The 20274-nt window shown below is 50.6% G+C and overlaps 5 protein-coding genes and 1 non-coding gene across 6 annotated transcripts; 4 read left to right on the forward strand and 2 right to left on the reverse strand.

The window, feature by feature from the left end:
- Positions 1–45: 45 nt before the first annotated feature.
- Positions 46–132, forward strand: GGI43DRAFT_t66. Its single transcript has one exon. It is a non-coding gene; the product is annotated as a tRNA-Val (tRNA).
- A 510-nt stretch (positions 133–642) lies between these two features.
- Positions 643–1741, reverse strand: GGI43DRAFT_301541 (uncharacterized protein). Its single transcript, XM_083201546.1, has one exon. The coding sequence runs from the start codon at positions 1530–1532 to the stop codon at positions 1116–1118; it is 417 nt and encodes a 138-aa protein (XP_083063670.1). The 5' UTR covers positions 1533–1741; the 3' UTR covers positions 643–1115.
- Positions 1742–4267: 2526 nt separating this feature from the next.
- Positions 4268–6297, reverse strand: GGI43DRAFT_301556 (glycoside hydrolase). Its single transcript, XM_083201547.1, has 4 exons — positions 6080–6297; positions 5503–5982; positions 5186–5430; positions 4268–5100 (listed from the first exon to the last, which is right to left on the reverse strand). Exons 1-4 carry the CDS (start codon positions 6171–6173, stop codon positions 4540–4542), a joined length of 1380 nt encoding a protein of 459 aa, XP_083063671.1. The 5' UTR covers positions 6174–6297; the 3' UTR covers positions 4268–4539.
- A 1936-nt stretch (positions 6298–8233) lies between these two features.
- Positions 8234–10163, forward strand: GGI43DRAFT_301636 (endoplasmic reticulum vesicle transporter-domain-containing protein). The gene is made up of 3 exons (XM_083201549.1): positions 8234–8772; positions 8838–9419; positions 9503–10163. Exons 1-3 carry the CDS (start codon positions 8691–8693, stop codon positions 9955–9957), a joined length of 1119 nt encoding a protein of 372 aa, XP_083063672.1. The 5' UTR covers positions 8234–8690; the 3' UTR covers positions 9958–10163.
- A 1447-nt stretch (positions 10164–11610) lies between these two features.
- On the forward strand, positions 11611–15545 carry GGI43DRAFT_432272 (uncharacterized protein; the record flags this gene model as incomplete). Its single annotated transcript, XM_083209540.1, has 3 exons — positions 11611–14079; positions 14194–14709; positions 14821–15545. Exons 1-3 carry the CDS (start codon positions 12162–12164, stop codon positions 15543–15545), a joined length of 3159 nt encoding a protein of 1052 aa, XP_083063673.1. The 5' UTR covers positions 11611–12161.
- Positions 15546–16171: 626 nt separating this feature from the next.
- Positions 16172–19037, forward strand: GGI43DRAFT_301587 (copper amine oxidase). The gene is made up of 3 exons (XM_083201548.1): positions 16172–16740; positions 16799–17236; positions 17295–19037. The coding sequence occupies exons 1-3, from the start codon at positions 16684–16686 to the stop codon at positions 18843–18845; spliced, it is 2046 nt and encodes a 681-aa protein (XP_083063674.1). The 5' UTR covers positions 16172–16683; the 3' UTR covers positions 18846–19037.
- The last annotated feature ends 1237 nt before the right edge of the window (positions 19038–20274 follow it).

Genomic DNA, 20274 nt, shown 5'->3' on the forward strand with positions numbered 1-20274 from the left:
CGCCGATCCGCAACAAGCTCCAATCCTGAAGCTTGAGAAATCGCTGGTTTCGTGGTCTAGTTGGTCATGACATTTCGTTAACATCAGTTGACACCACCGAAAAGGTCCCCGGTTCGAGCCCGGGCGAAATCACATTCTTTTTTTGGGTTCTTTTCCTTTTTTTTTCTTGCTTGAGTCATGCTATTGATTGATTTGTTAGAGGACAGATTTTGCTGTTGAGCAGTTTTGTGTGGCCTTGGAGAATAGGAGGGGCTGCCTTTCTTGGAGGCTCGCTTCTATAAGCGGGGTACTCCGTACTCCGTACTATGAGGCAGAATGAATTTCGCTTGACTGCTAGTCAGAGTAGAAGTGATGAAATGTACTTTGTCATTTTATTAAGTTGCGCGTTTTTGTTTTTAATTACAATCATTTATATGCATTCGTATTTTCTGTGACTGGCTTCAATGCTGTGGTATGTGAAGCCTCTATCCATTCCAGAGCGCCGCGGAGATGTGGGATTGGGATGCATGTTGTGTAGCACCTGGAAGGCGGAGTAAAGAGCAACGCAGCATTCAGTGACACGCATCAAGTATTGGAAGACATATCAATGAGTAGAATATCAATGCAAATACTCGTAATAGTTCCAATACCACACAATAAATAAGGAGAGCACGAAGTAGATTGGCAAATTGAGTGTATCAATGAGGAGAATCTTTGATATTCATCAACTATGTAGGTTTGTATATATGTAAGTGAACCATGTATGTTCAAGTGACTTTTCCTCCGTGATTCTCAAGATCGTCTGCCGATCCGTGTTGAACTCCTATTCGCAATTCCCATATGCAGTCCACCTCCCCTTTGCTTAGCCTAAATCAAATTCAGGCGGGTATAATAATAAAACGCGGTAGTAGTAAAGTACTCTGTATGTGTAGTACGCTGGTCGTAATCGTCATCCCAAAACACCAAATTGGTGTCTTTTGTTGCTTTTTTTAGATTATTGTTGTAATCGCTTCCCAAATGCCCAAGTTCCAAATTCCAACGCCAGGTCTTTTTGTTTCGCTGGTCCAGCAGCCAATGTAGACGAAAGCAAGTAAAATGCAGTAGTAGCAGTAATAATAGAAATTATATCCTTTTCTTTACTTTCGTCCAAGGGAGCTGGCCACTCTGGTCGCCCACATCTTGGCCTTGTCGCTCACCGAGCTGGAGGCGCTGTCTGCACTAGACATGCTGCCCGCATCGCTCGTCTTGCGGCGGTAGACGTTGCCGGCGCCACCACGGCCAACATAGCCCACGGAGGGGTTGTGGTCGGCGGGAGTCTCGAGAGAGCGAAGAATGGCAGGCTGCAGCTGGTCGGCCTGGTGGACGTTGCCGGCACCGCCGATGCCCGAGAAGAAGCGCTGGTTGGGGAGCTGGCGGGGAGTGAAGGTGGTTGCGGCGGATGAGGATGATGGGGCGGATGATGTGCGGAATGTGTTGCCGGCACCTCCACGGCCTGAGCGGTAGAAGGCGCTTTGCGAGGGGGCAGATTCGGTGAAGATGTAACCGGAAGGCATGGTGATGGTTGTTTTGTGTTGTTTATTATATGATTTTGGTAGGTAGTTTCGTAGGTGAAGAATGAATCTCGTAGGAAATGGGATTCAGTCTGTGGCGTGGATGATTATAGGTGTAGTATGCAGTTGACGATGACTCGTATTATTGCTTTGTATAGGTGCAAGTACTGAATTGGAGCTTCAATTCGTGTAATAGGATCGATGAATCAAGTTGAAGCAGTAAGAAAAGCAATAATATTATAGGAGAGCAGGTAGGTAATGTGTGCAATAGGCATCGACGCCAAAAGAAAAAGCTCGGCTCACGAACCGTCTTATACGAAACGAAGCTCCTGACAAACCGTGGCCACCAAGGTCACACAGCAGCTGCAACAAATTTGGGGTCACCAGACCCAGAATCCCAAGCCATGGTCCAATTTCGGACTAACCAGGGCAAGAAAAGAAGAAAAAATATTTTTTTTTCTTGCTTCTCCATAGCTTCCAGCCCTTGGTTGCCCCTGGCTCCGCTGGGATTTTTCTCGCTCTTCTCTGCTGATCCATCAGATCCATCGAGGTCCACAGCCTTCCACCCAATGGAGAGCCGCCGATGCCGTAATATTTTCCTCTTTTTTCCAATTTCTTTTTTTCCCCCGCAAAACGCTAAGGCCGGACCTGGCCTGGCGGATGGAACCATGGCGAAATGGTTACTAACGGTCCTTTAGGCTTACGAAATTAGCAGCCAGTGAAATAATTTTCAGCTCCTCAGGTGGGCAGTTTAAGCAATTGAGAGGGGGCCGCCCCTCCCGCAGCGAGTCGAAATTAGCTGCTGGTACATGGCGTCTACATATATCCCGCAATGCAGTTTTGTGAGGATACAAGTACCGCTGCCGTAGCTCACGCTGCTCCATGGCGTGGAGCCAGTGGCCAGACCCGGCGCTGTAACAACGGAGCTCAGCGATGCTCCAGCGCCTTACAGCGGCCTTTGCACCAGGCAAGGGGGGGCGCTTGGGGGGGCCAGAGCACTAGGAAACGGGGGAGAATCCTCTGGTGACCGATGGCGTGCGTCACGCGGGCCTCGGAGCGTTGCCCTAGGCGAGTTTATTGTAGGTAATGGGAATGCCGGAAGGGGTAACGCTGGAGTTGGACGTGTTTTTCTCTCTTTTTTTCTGCTTCGGTGCGCAGTAGTGCACTGTAGTGGCGACTAAGCTAATGGCAACATTCCACGTGTTGGTGCATTTTTTTCAAGCTGTCCAACTGTGCTGCTTAGAGCGCAGAGTGCAGAGTTTTGGGATTCTGATGCTACTGTACGTGCAACATCGTGAGGCTCATTAAAGGGGCATCCAAACAGACTTGACACAGAGGCCACGAGGGGGGCGCAGAGTCGTGTCGGAGGCTAACATGGGATCATTTGACCGGCGGATGATGCTACAGGTACAGGACAGCATCAGCAAGACATCATACAGGCATTGAGCACGCATTGAGCACGCATTGAGCACGTATTTTGCAGTACGGGGTAGTGCAGTACTGCACGTACGGCCTGTAGCTGGCGTAGTTGGCAGTACGCATGCACGTTACAGGCACTTAGGTAAGCCCAGAGAGCGCAAATTAGCCCGTCCATCACGCGGTGCCATTGAGTTTTTTCGTCCTCACCTCAGCTGCCCCTTGCGTCATTGCCACAGCCGCAGCCGATGCGCAACCAAAAGCAGAGCTCAATTCAGGGGCTTCACTCTCGGCTCCGGAGCTCCCTGAAGCTGTCTGTGCTGCTTCATCCAGCTACTGTATCCCGTACTATTTCGTTTTCATCTGCGCTTTTTAATTTTATATGCTCATTAGTACTAGCAACTTTTTTTTTGCGTTGCCGAAGCTGCAGTCAACGTTGCAGCACCATTTCGTATAGCACTCCATAAGTGACTTGAGCTTTGGCTTCGACATGAGACCTTTGACCTGACATGGTCTGAACCTGATCTGATCCGATCGGACCATCATGCATAACTAGCCAGAGTGACTAACATCCAGTTGTACCACCGTTTCTTTCTTTTTCCGATGGCAGAATTTTTTCTTCTGATCGTTAATCTATTTTAGAAATCCTGGTTGTGACTAATCTGCGCATATGCCGATGCCATGCCGATGCCATGCCTTCCGAGCTCTAATTCCCAAGCTCCCGGCATGTACTATGACGCATATGCAACTTTCCCAATGGAGATCCCGACGATCACCATGCCTCGCTTCCTGATTAAACAAAGCCCGCAGCAGGTTTTGCTGTTTCAGTCATTTTCTGCACTTTCGGATTTCGGATTCTTTTGTGACTCGGATCGTGCCGCTGTCTGCCGGCAACGGCACGCATGGATTGCTATGTACGTGGTTACGTGGTTAAGGTTTACACACCAAACAAGTTCGGCTTGTCGAGCTGAAAAATCATCATCTACTCTAGGCCAAAGCATTCATCAGAGATTTTGTCTTTTAAAAACTAAAAGCAAGTTACTGTCTTAGCGTGTAGTTACTATATTCGTCATTATCCTAGACGACATGTTCCACTTGTCCTATCATCAATCATCCTCATCCAGCACCCAACGAATGACTCATCCAGTATCAGAAAAGTGCATCACCCCCTTCACAAGACAGCCAGGATCTGGTATTTATCCCATCATATGGCAAGCGTAGAAAAAGACGACGTGTGCTCTTTTACGAGCGGGCCTCTAGTTAATTGTCGTTATATGCTCCATACGTGCGAAGTGTAAGAGGCCTACTCTGAGGACCAACGTCGAAGGGGGTTGAAAAAAAAGGCAAAACAAAACAGAGAATAAACGACACAATGCTAGGGGATTCCTGGTAAACATGCATTCCAACGCCGAGGGTTAATAAAGAAATCGTAAACGTGCTTCCAGTCCATCCCCTGAATAGCCAACCGGAACACCATGTAGTCCAACAAAGCTTGGCGTAATGAGACTTCGCCATAAGCTTCAAGACCACTTCTTTTGTAATTTTTTCTCTTCTTTTTGGAAAAAAGACACCAAGTCTGCTCTCTCAAGCCAACTTAGGCGCCAAAGCTCATCCAGCCCAGCACAGAGACGGTGGAGCAAACGATGATGATGGTGATTATCGAAGCACCAGCCCTGTCACCCGCTCTGATTGGGGTCACGGGTATCTCGAAACTGTTCGGGTTGCCACCAGCGTTGGGATTGCCGACCGACGTGCCACCAGTGCTGTTGGTTAGTGGACCCTTGTTGGAGCCGATGAGAAGGGACGAAACGGCGCCCAACACATTCATTTCTTGGCCCACTCCAGTTTCGCCATCATACTTGAACGTATCCCACTTGAAACCGCATTGGCGACCCAGGGCACCACCAGTGCATTGCGAAATGGCTGCCGCTGTCGATGTTTTAAGTATGGGGAGAATCTTTGCAGCCGTGAAGGGAGCAATCTGCGTCGTAGTAGAATACCACCGATGGACATAGCCTTTGAAGGACAACATATCGGTGGAGCACTTGCCCCAAGGCTCGCACGTAATCTCAACCATAATGCCCTTGGGGAAGAAGGTCTCGAGGCCGTGATCGACAAGTTTCTCGACTCTCGTCTTCCAGACGTCGCTCTGGGTCTGTCCAACAGTTAGCTTGGGAAAATAAAGCGGCAGAAGAAACAAATAAAAATGCCATTATGGAATCAGCAAGGGGGAAACGCACATGGTTGTACATGTATGCGGCTCCGAGAAGCCAGACCGCGCTGTTGTACGAAAACTCGGCCTTGTTGATATCGGTGCAGTTGGTCGAAACATCAGCGCCGTCGTAGATGGCATAGGTTTCACTATCCAAGAAACCGACGCCCTCCCACCAATTCCACGTCTTCTCGGCCCAGTCAGAATAAGTCGTATTGCCGGTGTAACGGGCCAGGCGTGCTCCTAGGTTGAAGAAACAACCATTGGCAATACCTAAAGATGCATCAGTCAGTCACCGCTATAATTTACGCCTAATCTCTTATCAGGTTCAGGCATGTCTCTCACTGTTCTTGTAAGGGTATCCTTTGTTGGTCGGGGGAATCTGCCATCGTAAACCGCCGCCGCAAGTGGAATCGTGACGCTCGGGACTGGCCTGGGTGTTGAAGACTGCCTGTGCCAGAGCTAGCCACCCGGGCCTATCAGAAGGGGGGTTGGGGAAGTTCTCTTCGGCAGCCAACATGGCTGTCATGCCCCAAAAGCCTTGGTCATCGTTTCCTAGCGAGAGCGTTTCGTTGCGGGGCTGGAAGTCATTATCAGTTCCCGTTTGGAACTGTATGCCTTGCATAACGAGGTCGTTATAGGTGGTGTCGCCAGTCAAAAACCAGTAATCGATCAGTGTGCCAAACATGGCACCGGCTTCCCACCAGTAGTAAGGTCCCTGGGGAGGTGGTCCGGGAAGAAGACCTGGGGTTTGGCCAGACAAATTTCCTTGGTAGTACTGGAGCAGGTCCCACGCCAAGGTGGCTGATGATTTCTTGATGTCATCTGAACCAAAGGAAGAGAGAAAAGAGGCGTAAATGTCAGCCGCGAGCTTCACCAAGAAAATGAAATCGAGACAGATGGAAATGGAGAACAAGCTCACCTGTTGAGGCAATCGAGAACGGAGACGTTTGCGCGGCAGCAATGTCTGCTGCAGTTAAAAGGGCGATGGCGCCCGGCCCAAAGAATGACTTCATCTTGGGAACACCCGAGGTAAAACCCGACTTTCAAAATGCCAATCCAAGCATGCGAATCCGCGAGACAAGGCCAGATAGCGAGCGCGAAGTCGGCAAAACGGTGAATCGAGCGGGCAAGCAAAATGCGATAATTTCGGGCTGATGCGTTTCCGTGATATGTGAATACGAGAATACGGGCGCTGACTTAACGATCCAGACGGGTAGCGAGGGGAGTGGGAAAAAGCGAGCGCGGAAGAGAAGCGAGAGTCGATGGATGGCGAGGTGCTCAGCTGCGATTCGCGACACCTGGCGATGGCGAGAAACGAGACAGAGGCTGAACGAATGGATGATGAGGATCGAAGACAGAAGGAAAAGCAGGAAACGAGAAAACGAAAAAACCGCAGCGACTCGACGCAGGCTCTGAAGGGGGGCCGCAAAAAGTCAGCGGTTTGGCGATTCCTACTGTATGAAGAAGTGAGAGTCTTGCGACTGGGGATTAACTGGAGCGGTGGCGCAAAAACCGGCGATGGGCTGGCGCTACTGGGCTGTGGGTGAAGGGCAGAGTGGCAGCTGCACTGGCATGTCATGTACCTCGCGTCCAAGTACTGCTGCACTCTGAGCGCGCGTGCGGATACAAGCAGACGCAGGTAGCAACAGGTTGCATGCCAGCTCTTATTGACCGGTACGAGGTACTTTTACTGATTTATAATGGCGAGCCGTGCAGCTGCGAGAGTTTTTTCCAAGCTCTTTGCAGCCACTCTCCCTTAATTTGGCTGCACTGCCCAGCTACGAAATATCTCTCTCTACAAGCAACAAATCAAAGTGAAAGTCTTCCCCGGGTTGGATGCGGAGATGAATGGGATGGACATGGGGCGGACATAGGCGGGGAGCAGCTTGACGTTTCTTGAGTCTGCCCGTTCTGGCAGCTGCTAACCCTTTCTTCGCAGAGGGAATACGAAGTGGTGCATGTGCATATATCGTATTGGTGTAGTTGCCGCAATGTCCGTAGTGCCGCGGCGTGATTCGACCCATACTCAAGGAGGCTGAGTTGATATATTATATTATACTGCGCTCAGATGCGGTGAGGAGCATCCCACGTAGCAATGACGACGAATATGATATTTCCGCAGAATACGAAGCAGCACCAGCTTACTTATACCTGGGACGAGCGAAAAGAGGTGGTGCAGCGGTGGGCTTTTGTTGGCTTTTTATTAGCCTTTGGCGCGCGTGGTGCCTTTTGGTGGCGCTCTTCTAGTCATTGGCTCGCCTATTTTTGGATACGGCCCGTATAAGCAGGCTATTGCTGTGAAAGGCCGCGTTTCTCACTCTTGTCAGCAGCGAAACGAAACCCTAAAGATGCTCAAAGAATAAAGCTTCTCACCGTCACGGCCTGCGCAAGCCACCCTTTGCTTGCCTGACAGCTGCAGATGTCGTCTGTCCATCTCAGTCTAGCGATCGGATCAGAACGTCCAAGCCCGCTGGCCATGAGATCGTGCCTAGTGGGCAGACGCCGTGCCTCCTGATTTGCTGCCCTGATTCCACTCTGCTGGGCTTGGCTGGGTCCCTCGGCCGGTCGCTTTTCCAGCGCCAGGGTTCCTGAGCCTCTTTTATGCTTTTGGCCATTTTTATGGGGGATTTGGTTGCCCGGCTAAACCTAGTCGCGAACCTTGGCTGGCGATTTTTGCGGGCCCCAGCAAGTCTGTGCTCACTTTTGACAGCCCAGCCCTGCCGGTTGGATCAATGGTAGCCTTTTCTTGGAGGACGAATTACTCGTGCTTGGAGTCGAGATGTCACTACACTTTTTTTTTTGCGGTCTTTTGCCCTTGCCCCGATGTTCTGTTCTGCCATTCGTTAAATTTAGTTTTCCAGAGCTGCCGATAGGAGACATACCTTGGAGATAAAACAACCCCCCCCTTTGTCAACGGAGCTTCCTCGAGCAGCATCGAGAACAGCAGTCTAGCACTGCAATTTCTGTCGCCAATATGCACGCCATATCCAATGTCTCGCCTGGCTGCATTTCAGCGCGCTCAATAATAGTCCATTATTAGTCCATTGCTGACCCGAAAATCCAGGGCAGCTTCGCATGCTGGTGGCCGTTCCAGAACTTGTCCCGGGCCGGGGATAGTCCGGTCGCAGCCACGCGCCCAATCACCGTCGAGCTTCCGAACAGGGAACTGAACCGGAGACGTGTCCACGAGCTGAATGCGATTGAGGTGCTTCACATGCGCCGCAGCTCGCCACGCCTTGGAAAAGACTTGGTTGAGGCTGAATCGTGAATTTTACGCTGCGCACGACTTCGCTGGATCGAATTGAGCGTTTGGAGCGAAGTGGTCGGCAAAATACTCCGTGGAATGAGGTAGCCATCAACCACGAAGCTGTAGCTTGCAATTCGACAGTGGGCTTGTAGTCCCTGCTTCCTCCCTTTTTTCGCCCTGATATTCAATGACCTTTCATTTCTTCAAGTGATATTGGAAAAATAAAGAAACTTCTGGTCATTGGCAGTTCCCCTGCAGAAAAGGGTGCAGCACATTATACAAAATGGACGGGTTCGAGAAGACTGGCTTGAACGAGGACGACTTTGGCGCAAAGGGCGGCATCGTCAGTGCCTTTGATGCATTCCGTACGGCTACACACTCCGTCATCTAGCTCCATCTTTGTTTGCTAACCTTGCCTCTTTTCATTTAGCTAAATCCAAGCCGCAGTATGTGACACAGACGTCTGGCGGCGGAAAATGGACTGTTGCCATGCTCCTCATATCCAGCGTATTCATGTGGACTGAGTTTGGCCGCTGGTGGCGTGGCAGCGAGGCGCATACATTTGCTGTCGAAAGGGGTGTCGGGCACGACATGCAGATTAACATGGACATTGTCGTCAAGATGAACTGCGACGATCTGCACGTCAACGTCCAGGATGCCTCGGGAGATCGCATTCTTGCTGCCGACAAGCTGTCCCGCGAGGCCACTACCTGGAGCCAGTGGGTTGATGAGAAGGGCATGCACAAGCTCGGCAAGAACGAGAATGGCCAACTCGACACGGGCCTTGGCTGGCACTCAAAACACGATGAGGGTTTTGGTGAAGAACACGTCCATGACATTATTGCTCTCACCCAAAGGAGGGCCAAGTGGGCAAAGACTCCTAGGCCGAGAGGAAAGCCTGACAGCTGCCGCATGTTTGGAAGCCTGGATTTGAACAAGGTGCAGGGAGACTTTCATATCACGGCGAGAGGTCACGGTTATATGGGAATGGGTCAACACTTGGATCACGACAGTATGTACTTCTCCTTCCTGCCTCCCCTTTCCTTCTCCATCTTTACTTTCAAATCATGCACATCTTCTAACAACTTAATGTAGAATTCAACTTTTCTCACATCATCTCGGAAATGTCGTATGGACCATACTACCCATCGCTGGTCAACCCTCTCGACCGTACCGTCAACTCCGCCATTGTCCACTTTCACAAGTTCCAGTACTATCTCTCCGTGGTCCCTACCGTTTACCTTGCCAACCGCAGGATCGTCAATACCAACCAGTATGCCGTCACTGAGCACAGCAAGACGATCTCGGACCACCAGATCCCGGGCATCTTTTTCAAGTACGACATTGAGCCTATCCTGCTGAGTGTAGAGGAAAGCCGTGACGGATTCTTGTCTTTCTTGGTCAAGATTGTCAACATCTTCAGTGGAGTCATGGTGGCCGGCCACTGGGGCTTCACGCTGAGCGACTGGATCCGCGAGGTCATCGGCAAGAGGCGCCGAAGCAACGGCGGTGTTGGTGTTTTGGGCAACAAGCATGGCTTCGACGAGTAACTGTAACCCGTCTTAAAGCATCGATTGGGTTAGACGCAGTGTACATACTACATGGAGTCAAAAGGCTTCAGATTGGGTCAAACAGGCGTAGCTGGTATATGATTTTGATTTTTCTTGGCATCTCTGTTTCTGTGGATCTTTAGGCGGACGTTATATCATAGCACAGGTATCTCGACGTATAGAAATTGTACTTTTGGGTCTCTGCAGGAACGCCCATCCAACAGCCACTCTCGGCATGTCTCAATGAAAGTGACCCTAGCCATCAGCTGAGGATCTCGGGTCGGATGTCGACGTGACTTTTTAGGATTGCATCTGTAAGGGGCAGCGGGCTCTGGCACAAGTCCCCGTAGGGCTCATCTGTCGGCTCTCCGGTAGGCTGAATGACACGCAGTCTCGGGTCCAGGCAATCCAATCACACGGTCACGTTCGGCAGTTGTGTGCCAGTAATAGTACTATAGTAGAACGCAAGGGCCGCTGTGACTGTGGGCTGATTGGGGGCTCGCCGTGGCCGAAGGGATGTCCCCATTACGGAGTTTTTTCGCGGTACATAGTAGCTAGGCTGTGCATAATCTGCGTGGGGGGAGGTTCGATCAGAAAAGATGCAGAATGACAGCAAGACAGCAAGACAGCAAGACAGCATTGAAGCTACCAGAATAGAGTCTACAGTGGAACTGCGAATAGTGGGCTGTTTAGAAGACAGGCGCACAGCCCATGGCGCTATGACGACATTCCCGCCCAGCCAGGTTTCTCCCCTCTTTGCTCTGAATTCTTCTTTCCCACTGAAGCACGGCATCTCCAGGTACCTGGAGGGGCTTTTTTAGCGCGGCACGGCGCGAGGCGAGGGCGAAAGTAGACAGCCACAGGCTCAACCTCTGGGAGACAGCAGATGTGACGTGAAATGAGCTTTTGGTTTCAGAGCAAGCATCTCATCTCGCCAAACGTGTGATTTGATCAGGTCTGTTCCATGACGCTAGAAACATGCCAGCGCCAAAGAGGGAGCGAGGCGGGGTCACGACTACAAAGCAGAGGCCTAAGAAATTAGAAGAAAGTGAGGCTGAGACCTGTGTCACCATGGGCTTGGCTGCGTGAGCAGAATAAGAAAGAAAGCGAAAATCGGGTGGTGCACAGCGCTCGATTCTGCGACGGAAAAAACTCGCGCCCCTCGTGGTTCCTGTGAAGAGCAGCTACTGGGCCCCGCGCCACGCTTCTGCCTGGTCACAAGGCGCCGGCCGCTTTCTTCCAGATTCATGCAGGTGACCAGCCAAGGCGGTTCGCCTGTTTTGTTGGGAGGGGTGGAAGGATTTCGGAGCTGGCACAGGTCGAGATCTAACAGGCGGACGGTGCCGAGTGGCACTGTAGGAGAAGAATAGCGAAGAAAACAAGTACAGCGAATGAAGAGGACCAAGGGATATTTGAGACTTTGATTTGACGATGACGATGTTGTTGATGGTGATGTTGTGAGGCAGGGCGGACGAGAAGCGATACGGCGGCAAAGACATGACAAGACATGACACACGCAACAGCTCATCAACAACCGCAACAGACTAATTGCTACCACCCTACCACTAATTTACGCGGAACCCGATATCACCGGGCAGAGAGAACGCAACAGAAACGACAAAAATACAGCGAGATCAACGCACAGCAGTCTTTAGCCTCGTCCAGTCCAAGAGCCCTGCCCTTGTCTAGCCCTCCGTTAGCTGGCCTTCTCTCACGCAGCCCAGAGTCAGCAGCCCACCTTCGACCAGCTTCCAACTGCTGCTCGGCCCCTCCTCCCAATGAAACATCGTCATCAGCTGTCCACACCCAGCGAGGCCCGCTCTCGACGCTATTTGTACTGTCCTGACGTTATCCTGCAGCAGGCGCTGCGTCCTCCGTTGCAGCCGCACCAAGCACCAGGACCCTCTACGGTGCAAGTATTAGTACAGTTGCAGCAAGGGTTGGCAACTCTTCTGCGTCATATCCTTCCCTTTCCCAGCTTCTTTACCCCTCCTTGTGCTTTTTTTCAGCCTCTCAGAATCCTTTATACTGTTCTTACTGTGTCTGCCTTTGCGCCTTAGCTACTTCTTCTCTCCCGCGTCATAATTGCCTGGTACTTCATATAAGTGACGATTCACAAGAGCGGAGAAGAAAGAGTGGAAAAGACAGTGTGAGAGATAGCGAGAGAAAGAGATATACCTAGCAGACAGCGCTAGGTTGGAGAGATGGCCGACTATAGAACAACAAAGGTCTATCGAGAACGCCGCGAAAACGATTCTGACGACGAGCGCTTCAAGAGCACCACTGTGACCCGATACAAAGTCAACCCACCCCATCAACCCCGAGTGGAGCGATACGACCGTGTTGAGAAGTTTATTGAGATGGACGACGAACGCCGCTCACGCTACTCTGGGCCCAATGAGCGGGATTTTGTCGAGTATGAGCGAAGGGAGCGAGCATATGTCCCGGACAGGCCACGGTCGGCCATAGACCCTGAGGCTGATCGCACACGCACCGTCTTCTATGAGCGCGATGTCGAGCGCCGGGAAACGGACCGTGACTGGGAGAGACGCCCTCGCCATCATGAAGAAGATGTGCGGGTGGAAAAGAGAGTCGAGGAGCGCTTTGATGACGGCCACGGCCACGAAGTCGACCGCTATCGCAAGGAGACTGAGTATTACCGCGAGCCAGATCATACGTCCTCTCCCGTCGTAGTCCGTCAACGGGCTCCGGATCAGAAAATCATCGTCCAGGAAGCTCCACCGCAGCAGATTGTCATTCCCCGGCAAGATCCCAGCATCATTGTGCTAAGAGAGAGAGAGGGTGACCGAGAAGTCGCTCGCCCCGCTCCCTACGATGAAGAGTATTATTACCGCCGCGAAAGAAGAGAGGTTGGCCCCTACAAAGGCGACCGCCGCCCGCGACGGGACGACTACCACAGCGACGACGATGACTATTACTACTCTCGTCGCACCACTCGTCGCGAGCGAAGCCAGAGCTCGGATCACCACAAGCGCCACCTCGCAGAGGGTGCCCTTGCTGGCGCTGGCATCACCGCCCTGCTCTCTAGTCGCCCCAACGAATACGGAGAGATTGCTGAGCACCGTGGCAAGAAGGTTCTTGCCGGTGCTGCCTTGGGAGCTATCGGAACCGAGGCCATCAGACGAGCCCACAGCGCCTATGAAGAGCACTGGGGTGACGGTAATGAATCCCCCGACCGCCATTCTACGCTCAAGAAAGGTCTAGGAATCGCAGCTGTTGCGCTCGCCGCGGCTGGTGCCGTCAAGTATCACCAGGCCAGCAAGGCCGAAAAGGAGGAGAGACGCCGAGGACGAAGCCGAAATCGAGGGTATTATTCATCTGATGAAGACTACTACTCTGATCGTTCTCGCAAGCCAAGCCGCAAGCGCAGTCTCTCCACCTTAGCCAAGGCCGCCATTGGAACCGCTGCGACTGCTGGTCTCGTGAAGCATTTCCGTGACAAGTCAAAGTCGCGATCCAAGTCGCGACACTCTCGACCCGGCAGCAGATCTCGCAGCAAGTCCACGCTTCGCCGTGGCGCCGAGCTTGCCGCTGGTGCGGCTGCAGTCGGCGTAGCTGGCAAGATGTGGAAGGACCACCATGACAAGAAGAAGGAGAGAGAGAGAGAGGAATCGACCTCTCGTGGATACAGCGATGAAGATCGCGAGTACGATAGACGCAACTCACACAGCAGGAGTAGGAGCAGGAGCAGGAGCAGGTCGAGAGCCAGATCCCTTTATCCCGAAGCCGTGGCTGATCCTGGGCTAGGCTTGATTGAGTACGGGCACGATCCCCTACCACCCGATCCGCGCTCTCCAACCGGCCAAGGATATGAATCCGAGGCCGAGGAAAGGCGGCGAAACCGACGGAGAAGACGTGAAAGAGACCCATCATCCTCTCCTGAGTCCAACGAGGAGAGGAAACGAAGCAGGAGCCAGTTACGAGACATGGCTGCCGCAGGCGCTGCGGCAGCGGGAATCAAAGAATACAAGGACAGAAAGGATAAAGAGAAGAGGAGAGAAGAAGAGAGACGGGAAGAGAAGCGAGAGGAGAGGAAGGAAGATCGAAAGGAGAGACGGTCGAAGGAGAAGCGCTCGAGGGAGCGCGAGGAACAAGGACAGCGTAAGATTTCCCCCTCATAGCCCCAAGTCATTCTGGCTTCTTTCTCTCTTTTCGGTTTCTTTCTTTCATTTGGTGCGTCTCTTTAAAACGATAACTTACTTTTGAGCTCTTTAGGCCCACCCAAGGACCCTTCAAACGGGACTTACTTTGAAGACCAACACAGACCGCACTCACCTCCAAATGCTTCCGGCGGCGCCTACTATGGGGCTCCCCCCTATCCCACAACTCCGGGATCCAGCATCCCCGGAAACGTTCCCCCTCCCCCAGCTGGCGGGCCGCCTCCCCCAGCTGATGTTCCGCCGCGAGAGCACTCGTACACGCCGTATACTGACCCCAGTGTGCCGGAACCTCGTGAGTACCACCCCTATGTGCCTCAAGATTACCACGGGTACGCACCTCCGCCTCCACCGGCTGGTCCCCCGCCACCTTCGGGACCGCCGCCTCCTGGTAACTCTTCAGGAGTGCCGGGATACGCACGCCCGCCAGCTGGACCGCCGCCTTCGGGCCCGGCTCCTCCTCCTGGACCTCCACCTCCAGGGCCACCGGCGGGCGGTAGCTTCCCGCAAGATTATGTGAGTGACCTCTCCAGAGCCAAGAATCCACCCGAACAGAAGGGCGGACCATCTGAGGGTGCGTTGAGTCGTACTTTTTTTTTCAAGGACTGTTTTTTGATACTTCAAATTAGACAAAGTCTTTGGGATAATAAAGGTTATTTGTTGAAGCTAACCAATACGTTTTTAGAGGCCGTAAAACCGCTCAAGCAGCTACCGCCGCCTCGCATCGAGATTCCCCCAGCTGGATTTCCCCTTCATAGAAGAAAGTCTGTGTCATTTGGACCGCTTTCTCCGACGAGCACTGTAACAATGAAGAGGCATAAAGAGGAGCACGAACTCAAATCCGAATCAGACAGTTCGGAGTCTGAAGACGATAGACGTCGTAAAAACCAATTCAGCCGATCAAGTCGTCACCGTCGACAATCATCCGATATAACTCACGATCGTTCCCCTAACCGTGGTCACGAGAGCAGGCATCGGAGGCGGCATCACTCAGATTCGGATGAGGAAATCGAAGATTTGCCTGACCGTTTCGACTCGCATGGGAGACCATTGGACGGTGGGCGTCATAGCAGGAGCCGGCTGAGTACTAGAAGCGGCGAATTTCATCGTTCGGCGGATAAACCCGGTGGCTTGAATATCCACGGTGCATGGCAGCTTGCTGCTTCGGATCCTGAGCAAATTCAAAAGATTGTGAGCGGCGTGACGGGAGCTCTGCAGGGGCGGCGCAGCTGGGTGAGCGTGGTTGGGGATGTGCTTGGCGGTGATTTATTGGGACAACTGGGACCATTGGCGGGAGCACTTCAGGCTCCTGGTGGTAGCAGTGGAGGAGCAGGAGGCGATGGAGAAGGAGGACGAAGAGGAGGAGACGACGATGAGGATGGAGACAAGAGACATAAGAGGAGGAGATGATGGGTCTTGGAACGATTCGATGACGATTTGACGATGACGACCTTTTGACGACGATATATTTCGCTTTTGCGTCTCTTTTTCTTTTTCTCTTTGACGTTAATGTTATGATTTATTTTTCGTTTGTTTTGACGATTGATGAATTTTCATGCTTGCTTTATGATGATGTCTGGGTTATAAGATATTTATGGCTAAAGCTGTTTTTGTATGCTGATTCTTTAATGATATAGAAAAGAAGCGAGTGCTTTGCTGCTTTTTCTTTATAATAATTTATTAATAATATGTGACTAGCTTTGTACACTAATGGTTTAATTAACTCTGTTATGATGGGACATGTTAGATGAGAAGCGATGAAATGAAATTGGCACTCGTGGATACTTTGATGATGTAAAGTGAAAGCTTCCAGCTTGTTGGAAAAATACATGGAGCTTTATGGCAGATACATGTACCGAGCCCCATTTGTAGCGGGCAGCAATGGTTCAGATGCACTATATGAGCTATAAGCCACTACGCTTTCGCACTAAATACAGCTTACCCCAGCACTACGGGCGGCTCTGATGCAATGCTGATGTCGAAATCAATGGCCATGGAAGTTCCATGCTCACTCAGTCTTATCTCCTCCCTCCATTTAAAATAATAATAACATGGAATAATACTGACTCACAATACAACACTCTGTAAACATCACATGCAGCTGTTTGTCCTCTAAAGGCTGTAGCACCGAGAGGGCGCAGAGACGCCTCCCACGCTGCGTGGAGATTATTGCCTCCAAAGGCAGAGCGCGGTGGGAAACAATTCCCTTGGAGGCTCAAGGTCCGCGCCTGTATCGGCCGCTACCCCAACACACTAGCCTTTCCTTTAGACGGTATCATTGCGAGAAAATCGGAGAGGTAAATTGTACGTAACGGGATGGAGGGGATGGAGAGTGGCATAACGTGGAGAAGGGACTTGGATTGATTTTCTTCTTTACTCTCAAGGATCTGGTCTTTGTATAAACTATAAAAGGGTAGAGGAGTTGCAAGTACAGGGTGCATACTTGAACTAAACCAGACCAAACCACCATATTAAGAAGACGGAAATTCTTGGATTTTAAAGCAATAAAAACAAAAAGAAACACAACACCATTGAAATATTGCCTACCATGGCATCTCACTACTCGCACCCGTTCGATCCCCTTTCTCCTGAAGAAATACAAAAGGTACCGAGCCCATGTCTCCCAACATTCATGACACCTCGCGCCTAACCTACACCTCCAGGCCGCATCCATCGTAAGGCCATGTTTTGCAGCCCAAGACCCGAATTTTCGCTTCATCACTCTAAAAGAGCCTCCAAAGAAGGACATGATAGCTTTTCTTGACAGCCAGCAAAATGGATCTACCACTAAAGCCGCCCGCCCGGCACGTCAAGCCCGCGTCCAGGTTATTGCTTCGCCAGCTCCCAAGGAAGCGAATCAGCTATTTGAACTGATTGTCGACCTAGACCAACAATCTGTAGTGAAGCTTGAGAATCTCAAGGGAAAACATTCGTATATTGATTCGAGCTATATGGGTGAGGTTGAAAAGGCCTGTTTGGCTGATGAGCGAGTGCAGGCTGAGATACAGACGCTGCAGCTTCCACCTGAGGCGGTTGTCTGTGTTGAAGCGTGGGCTTATGCGACGGATGGTATGAATGATATGACTGAAAGAATAACCATGGTGCGTGCACTGCCTTTTAATACGTATATGTACACCTTTGTTCTGACTGTCTATCCAGTGCTGGTTCTATATGCGTCTTACTAACAATCCGGATGCCAATTACTACGCATATCCGCTAGACATCTGCGCTGAAGTAGATGAGAAACTATGTGTCATAAAAGTGTATCGGCTACCGTCCAGCCAAACTGAAAGAATTCACAACGAAGCTCGACCATATGATCGCAGCAAGATCCATCCCGCCACAGACAGTGAATATCATCCAAGTCTACGATCAGAATACCGACAGACCACAAAACCATACCAGGTCGTACAGCCAGAGGGACCCTCGTTCCAAGTCGATGGAAACTCGATTACCTGGGAGAAATGGAGCTTACATGTTGGCTTCAACTACCGAGAGGGCCTCACGCTTCATGATGTTCGCTACGATGGGCGCAGCCTCTTCTATCGCCTGTCACTGGCAGAGATGTTTGTTCCTTATGGGGATCCTCGTTCGCCGTACCAACGAAAAGCGGCTTTCGATCTTGGCAACGATGGTGCGGGTATCAATGCCAATAATCTTCAGCTTGGGTGCGACTGTTTGGGGACGATTAAATACTTTGACGGATGGCATAATACGCGGTCTGGCGAACCGCTGAAATTGCCAAACGTGATTTGCTGCCATGAGCAAGACGACGGGATTCTATGGAAGCATACCAATTTCCGCACAAAGAATGCAGTTGTCACGCGGTCTCGCATTTTGGTGCTGCAGACAATCATTACTGTTAGCAACTACGAATACATCTTTGCGTTCCATTTCGGCCAGGATGCCTCGATCCATTATGAAGTGCGAGCGACTGGCATTTTGTCGACTGCGCCGATTGCCGTGGGAGAAAAAGTCCCGTATGGAACCGTTGTGGCACCGGGAGTGCTTGCGCCGTATCACCAGCATCTATTTTGTCTTCGGATTGACCCGGCGATTGATGGACATGCAAACTCTTTGCAAGTTGAAGAGAGCCATGCATTACCGTTTGAAGATCCCGACGTTCATAACCCGCTGGGAGTAGGGTACGTGACGAGCAAGCAAATCATTGATAATGAGCAAGGTCTGGATCTGGATTTTGCTACAAACCGGACCTTTAAGATTGTGAATGAGAAGGTCGTCAATCCAATAACTGGGACACCTGTGGGATTTAAAATCGCGCCCTTTTATAGTCAGATGCTGCTCTCTCATCCTTCATCTCACCATGCGCGGCGATCAGAGTATGGAAAGCATGCGATTTGGGTCACCCGCTATGACGATGAGGAGTTTTTCCCGGCTGGTCGACATACGATGCAGTCACAGGGAGGAGATGGAATTGCATCAGCTATTGAGAGGAGGCGAAAGGACTCTTCGACTAATACGTCTGTGCGGAGTGAAGATATTGTTGTTTGGCACACGTTTGGGTCAACGCACAATCCACGCATTGAAGATTGGCCCGTTATGCCATCTGAAAAAATGGTTGTTGGATTGAAGCCGTTTAATTTTTTCAAGGGGAATCCAGGGCTGGATGTTGCTGTGTCGACTCAGGAACAGAATCGGAGCGTCGAAGTGGGAGCTGAGGATAGGAGGCCGTGTAATACATGCAACTAAGGTAACCTGGTTTTTTAAGGGGAATAGCTGTTTAAGTACGTGTATTTGATGAGAGCGTTGAAATACTGTACCCAGCAATATTGTAGTATAAGATACTAAAGATACCTACTCTAACAATAGTTTTCCAGCCTAAAGTGGTCTTTTGTGTTTTATTTTAGATATGAATTAACCCTTTGGGGAGGATCAAAATTGCTGTGAATGTCCGTCAAGTAGGTCTAATGTGATAGACTGCATGAGCGTGAATCCTGAGGGTAGGTTAAAAATGCTGTGAAGTATCGCCGAGCAATCGAGGGAATCTCCATTACACTGCATGAGCGTGAAGCCTGGGGGTAGGTTAAAAACGCTGTGAAGAGAGCATCAAAAATAGCCAATAATTTTGTTCAATTTTGAGAGTGTTAATCTAAACTTTAGATCTCACATGCAGTCGAGAGAGTACTATTTTCTCCACCAGTATTTGCTTTGTAGAGGCTAATGAAACTCGCATGGACTATTATTTCGTTTCAATAATTCATAATCGTCACACCGTCGCATTAAGTGTTCAAACTATAAGTCGAAGTATCTAAGCTCGAAACTGTGAATCTGTGAATACATATGGTAAAATCGGCCCATCCGACTGACTATTTGCTGCCCAAAGTCCTATTTCTAGCCTGACTCATGAGGGGATAAAAATTGCTAGAAAAGTTCGGTCTGCTGGCTCTAAATGCAATATACTGCATGAGCGTTAAGCCCGAAGGAAGGTTAAAAATGCTGTGAAGAAGTTGAGCCTCAAAAGCGTCCAATAATCTTACTGAAGAGTACCATTTCCCCATCAATATTTGCTTTGAAGAGGTTAATGAAGCTCGCATGGACTCTTATTTCGTTTTAATAATTCATAATCACCAAACTGTCGCATTGAGTGTTCAAACTGTAAATCGACGTATCCAAAGTAGAAACTGCCAATTAACAAACATTGTAAAATCGGCCTATCAAACTGTCTGCTGCCCAAAGTCCTATTTCTAGCCTTGACTCATCCGACTCTCAAACCATTAATCCAGATAGCCTTTGGCGATAGCCTACGTGTTGTTTTCTCACCTCTTGGTTTCACATGGCAAGTCAGCATTCCAGGTGCTCCGCCTCACCAGCTCCAGGCATCCGGGAACTGGTCTCAGGGGGATTACCTAGTATTCATCTAGGTGCCTGTCTGTAGTGCTTTAGCGTGCATGCACACTAATACCGGCTCGGCAGCGGATTTCGGTTCCACGGCAACCTTGGGGCTCAAGGCAGCCGCAGTTGCACTGCCCAATTGTGGTGAGATTGAAAGTCACCAGGCCAGAGTTGGCTGATGATTTGGCCTCTTTGACCTTTATTTACTTTCTACAATCAACTTCTGCCACTTGTTCACAAGAGCTGATGGAATAAACATGTTTAAATAGCTGGTTGTGCTCTCACT

Source organism: Trichoderma evansii (genome assembly GCF_050947405.1).
Source record: "Trichoderma evansii strain SZMC 28006 chromosome Unknown GGI43scaffold_4, whole genome shotgun sequence".
Lineage (NCBI taxonomy): Eukaryota > Fungi > Ascomycota > Sordariomycetes > Hypocreales > Hypocreaceae > Trichoderma > Trichoderma evansii.

What these genes read in the sequence shown, in the direction of transcription:
- GGI43DRAFT_301541 (XM_083201546.1), bottom strand. Translation starts at nt 1,532, where the DNA reads ATGCCTTCCGGTTACATCTTCACCGAATCTGCCCCCTCGCAAAGCGCC.
- GGI43DRAFT_301636 (XM_083201549.1), top strand. Translation starts at nt 8,691, where the DNA reads ATGGACGGGTTCGAGAAGACTGGCTTGAACGAGGACGACTTTGGCGCA. An exon ending in CAGTGCCTTTGATGCATTCC is followed by an intron (nt 8,773 to 8,837) that starts GTACGGCTACAC and finishes CTTTTCATTTAG; the next exon opens with CTAAATCCAAGCCGCAGTAT. An exon ending in TCAACACTTGGATCACGACA is followed by an intron (nt 9,420 to 9,502) that starts GTATGTACTTCT and finishes AACTTAATGTAG; the next exon opens with AATTCAACTTTTCTCACATC.
- GGI43DRAFT_301587 (XM_083201548.1), top strand. Translation starts at nt 16,684, where the DNA reads ATGGCATCTCACTACTCGCACCCGTTCGATCCCCTTTCTCCTGAAGAA. An exon ending in CTCCTGAAGAAATACAAAAG is followed by an intron (nt 16,741 to 16,798) that starts GTACCGAGCCCA and finishes CTACACCTCCAG; the next exon opens with GCCGCATCCATCGTAAGGCC. An exon ending in TGACTGAAAGAATAACCATG is followed by an intron (nt 17,237 to 17,294) that starts GTGCGTGCACTG and finishes CTGTCTATCCAG; the next exon opens with TGCTGGTTCTATATGCGTCT.
- GGI43DRAFT_301556 (XM_083201547.1), bottom strand. Translation starts at nt 6,173, where the DNA reads ATGAAGTCATTCTTTGGGCCGGGCGCCATCGCCCTTTTAACTGCAGCA. An exon ending in GTTCTCGATTGCCTCAACAG is followed by an intron (nt 5,983 to 6,079) that starts GTGAGCTTGTTC and finishes CCTTTGGTTCAG; the next exon opens with ATGACATCAAGAAATCATCA. An exon ending in AGGATACCCTTACAAGAACA is followed by an intron (nt 5,431 to 5,502) that starts GTGAGAGACATG and finishes ATGCATCTTTAG; the next exon opens with GTATTGCCAATGGTTGTTTC.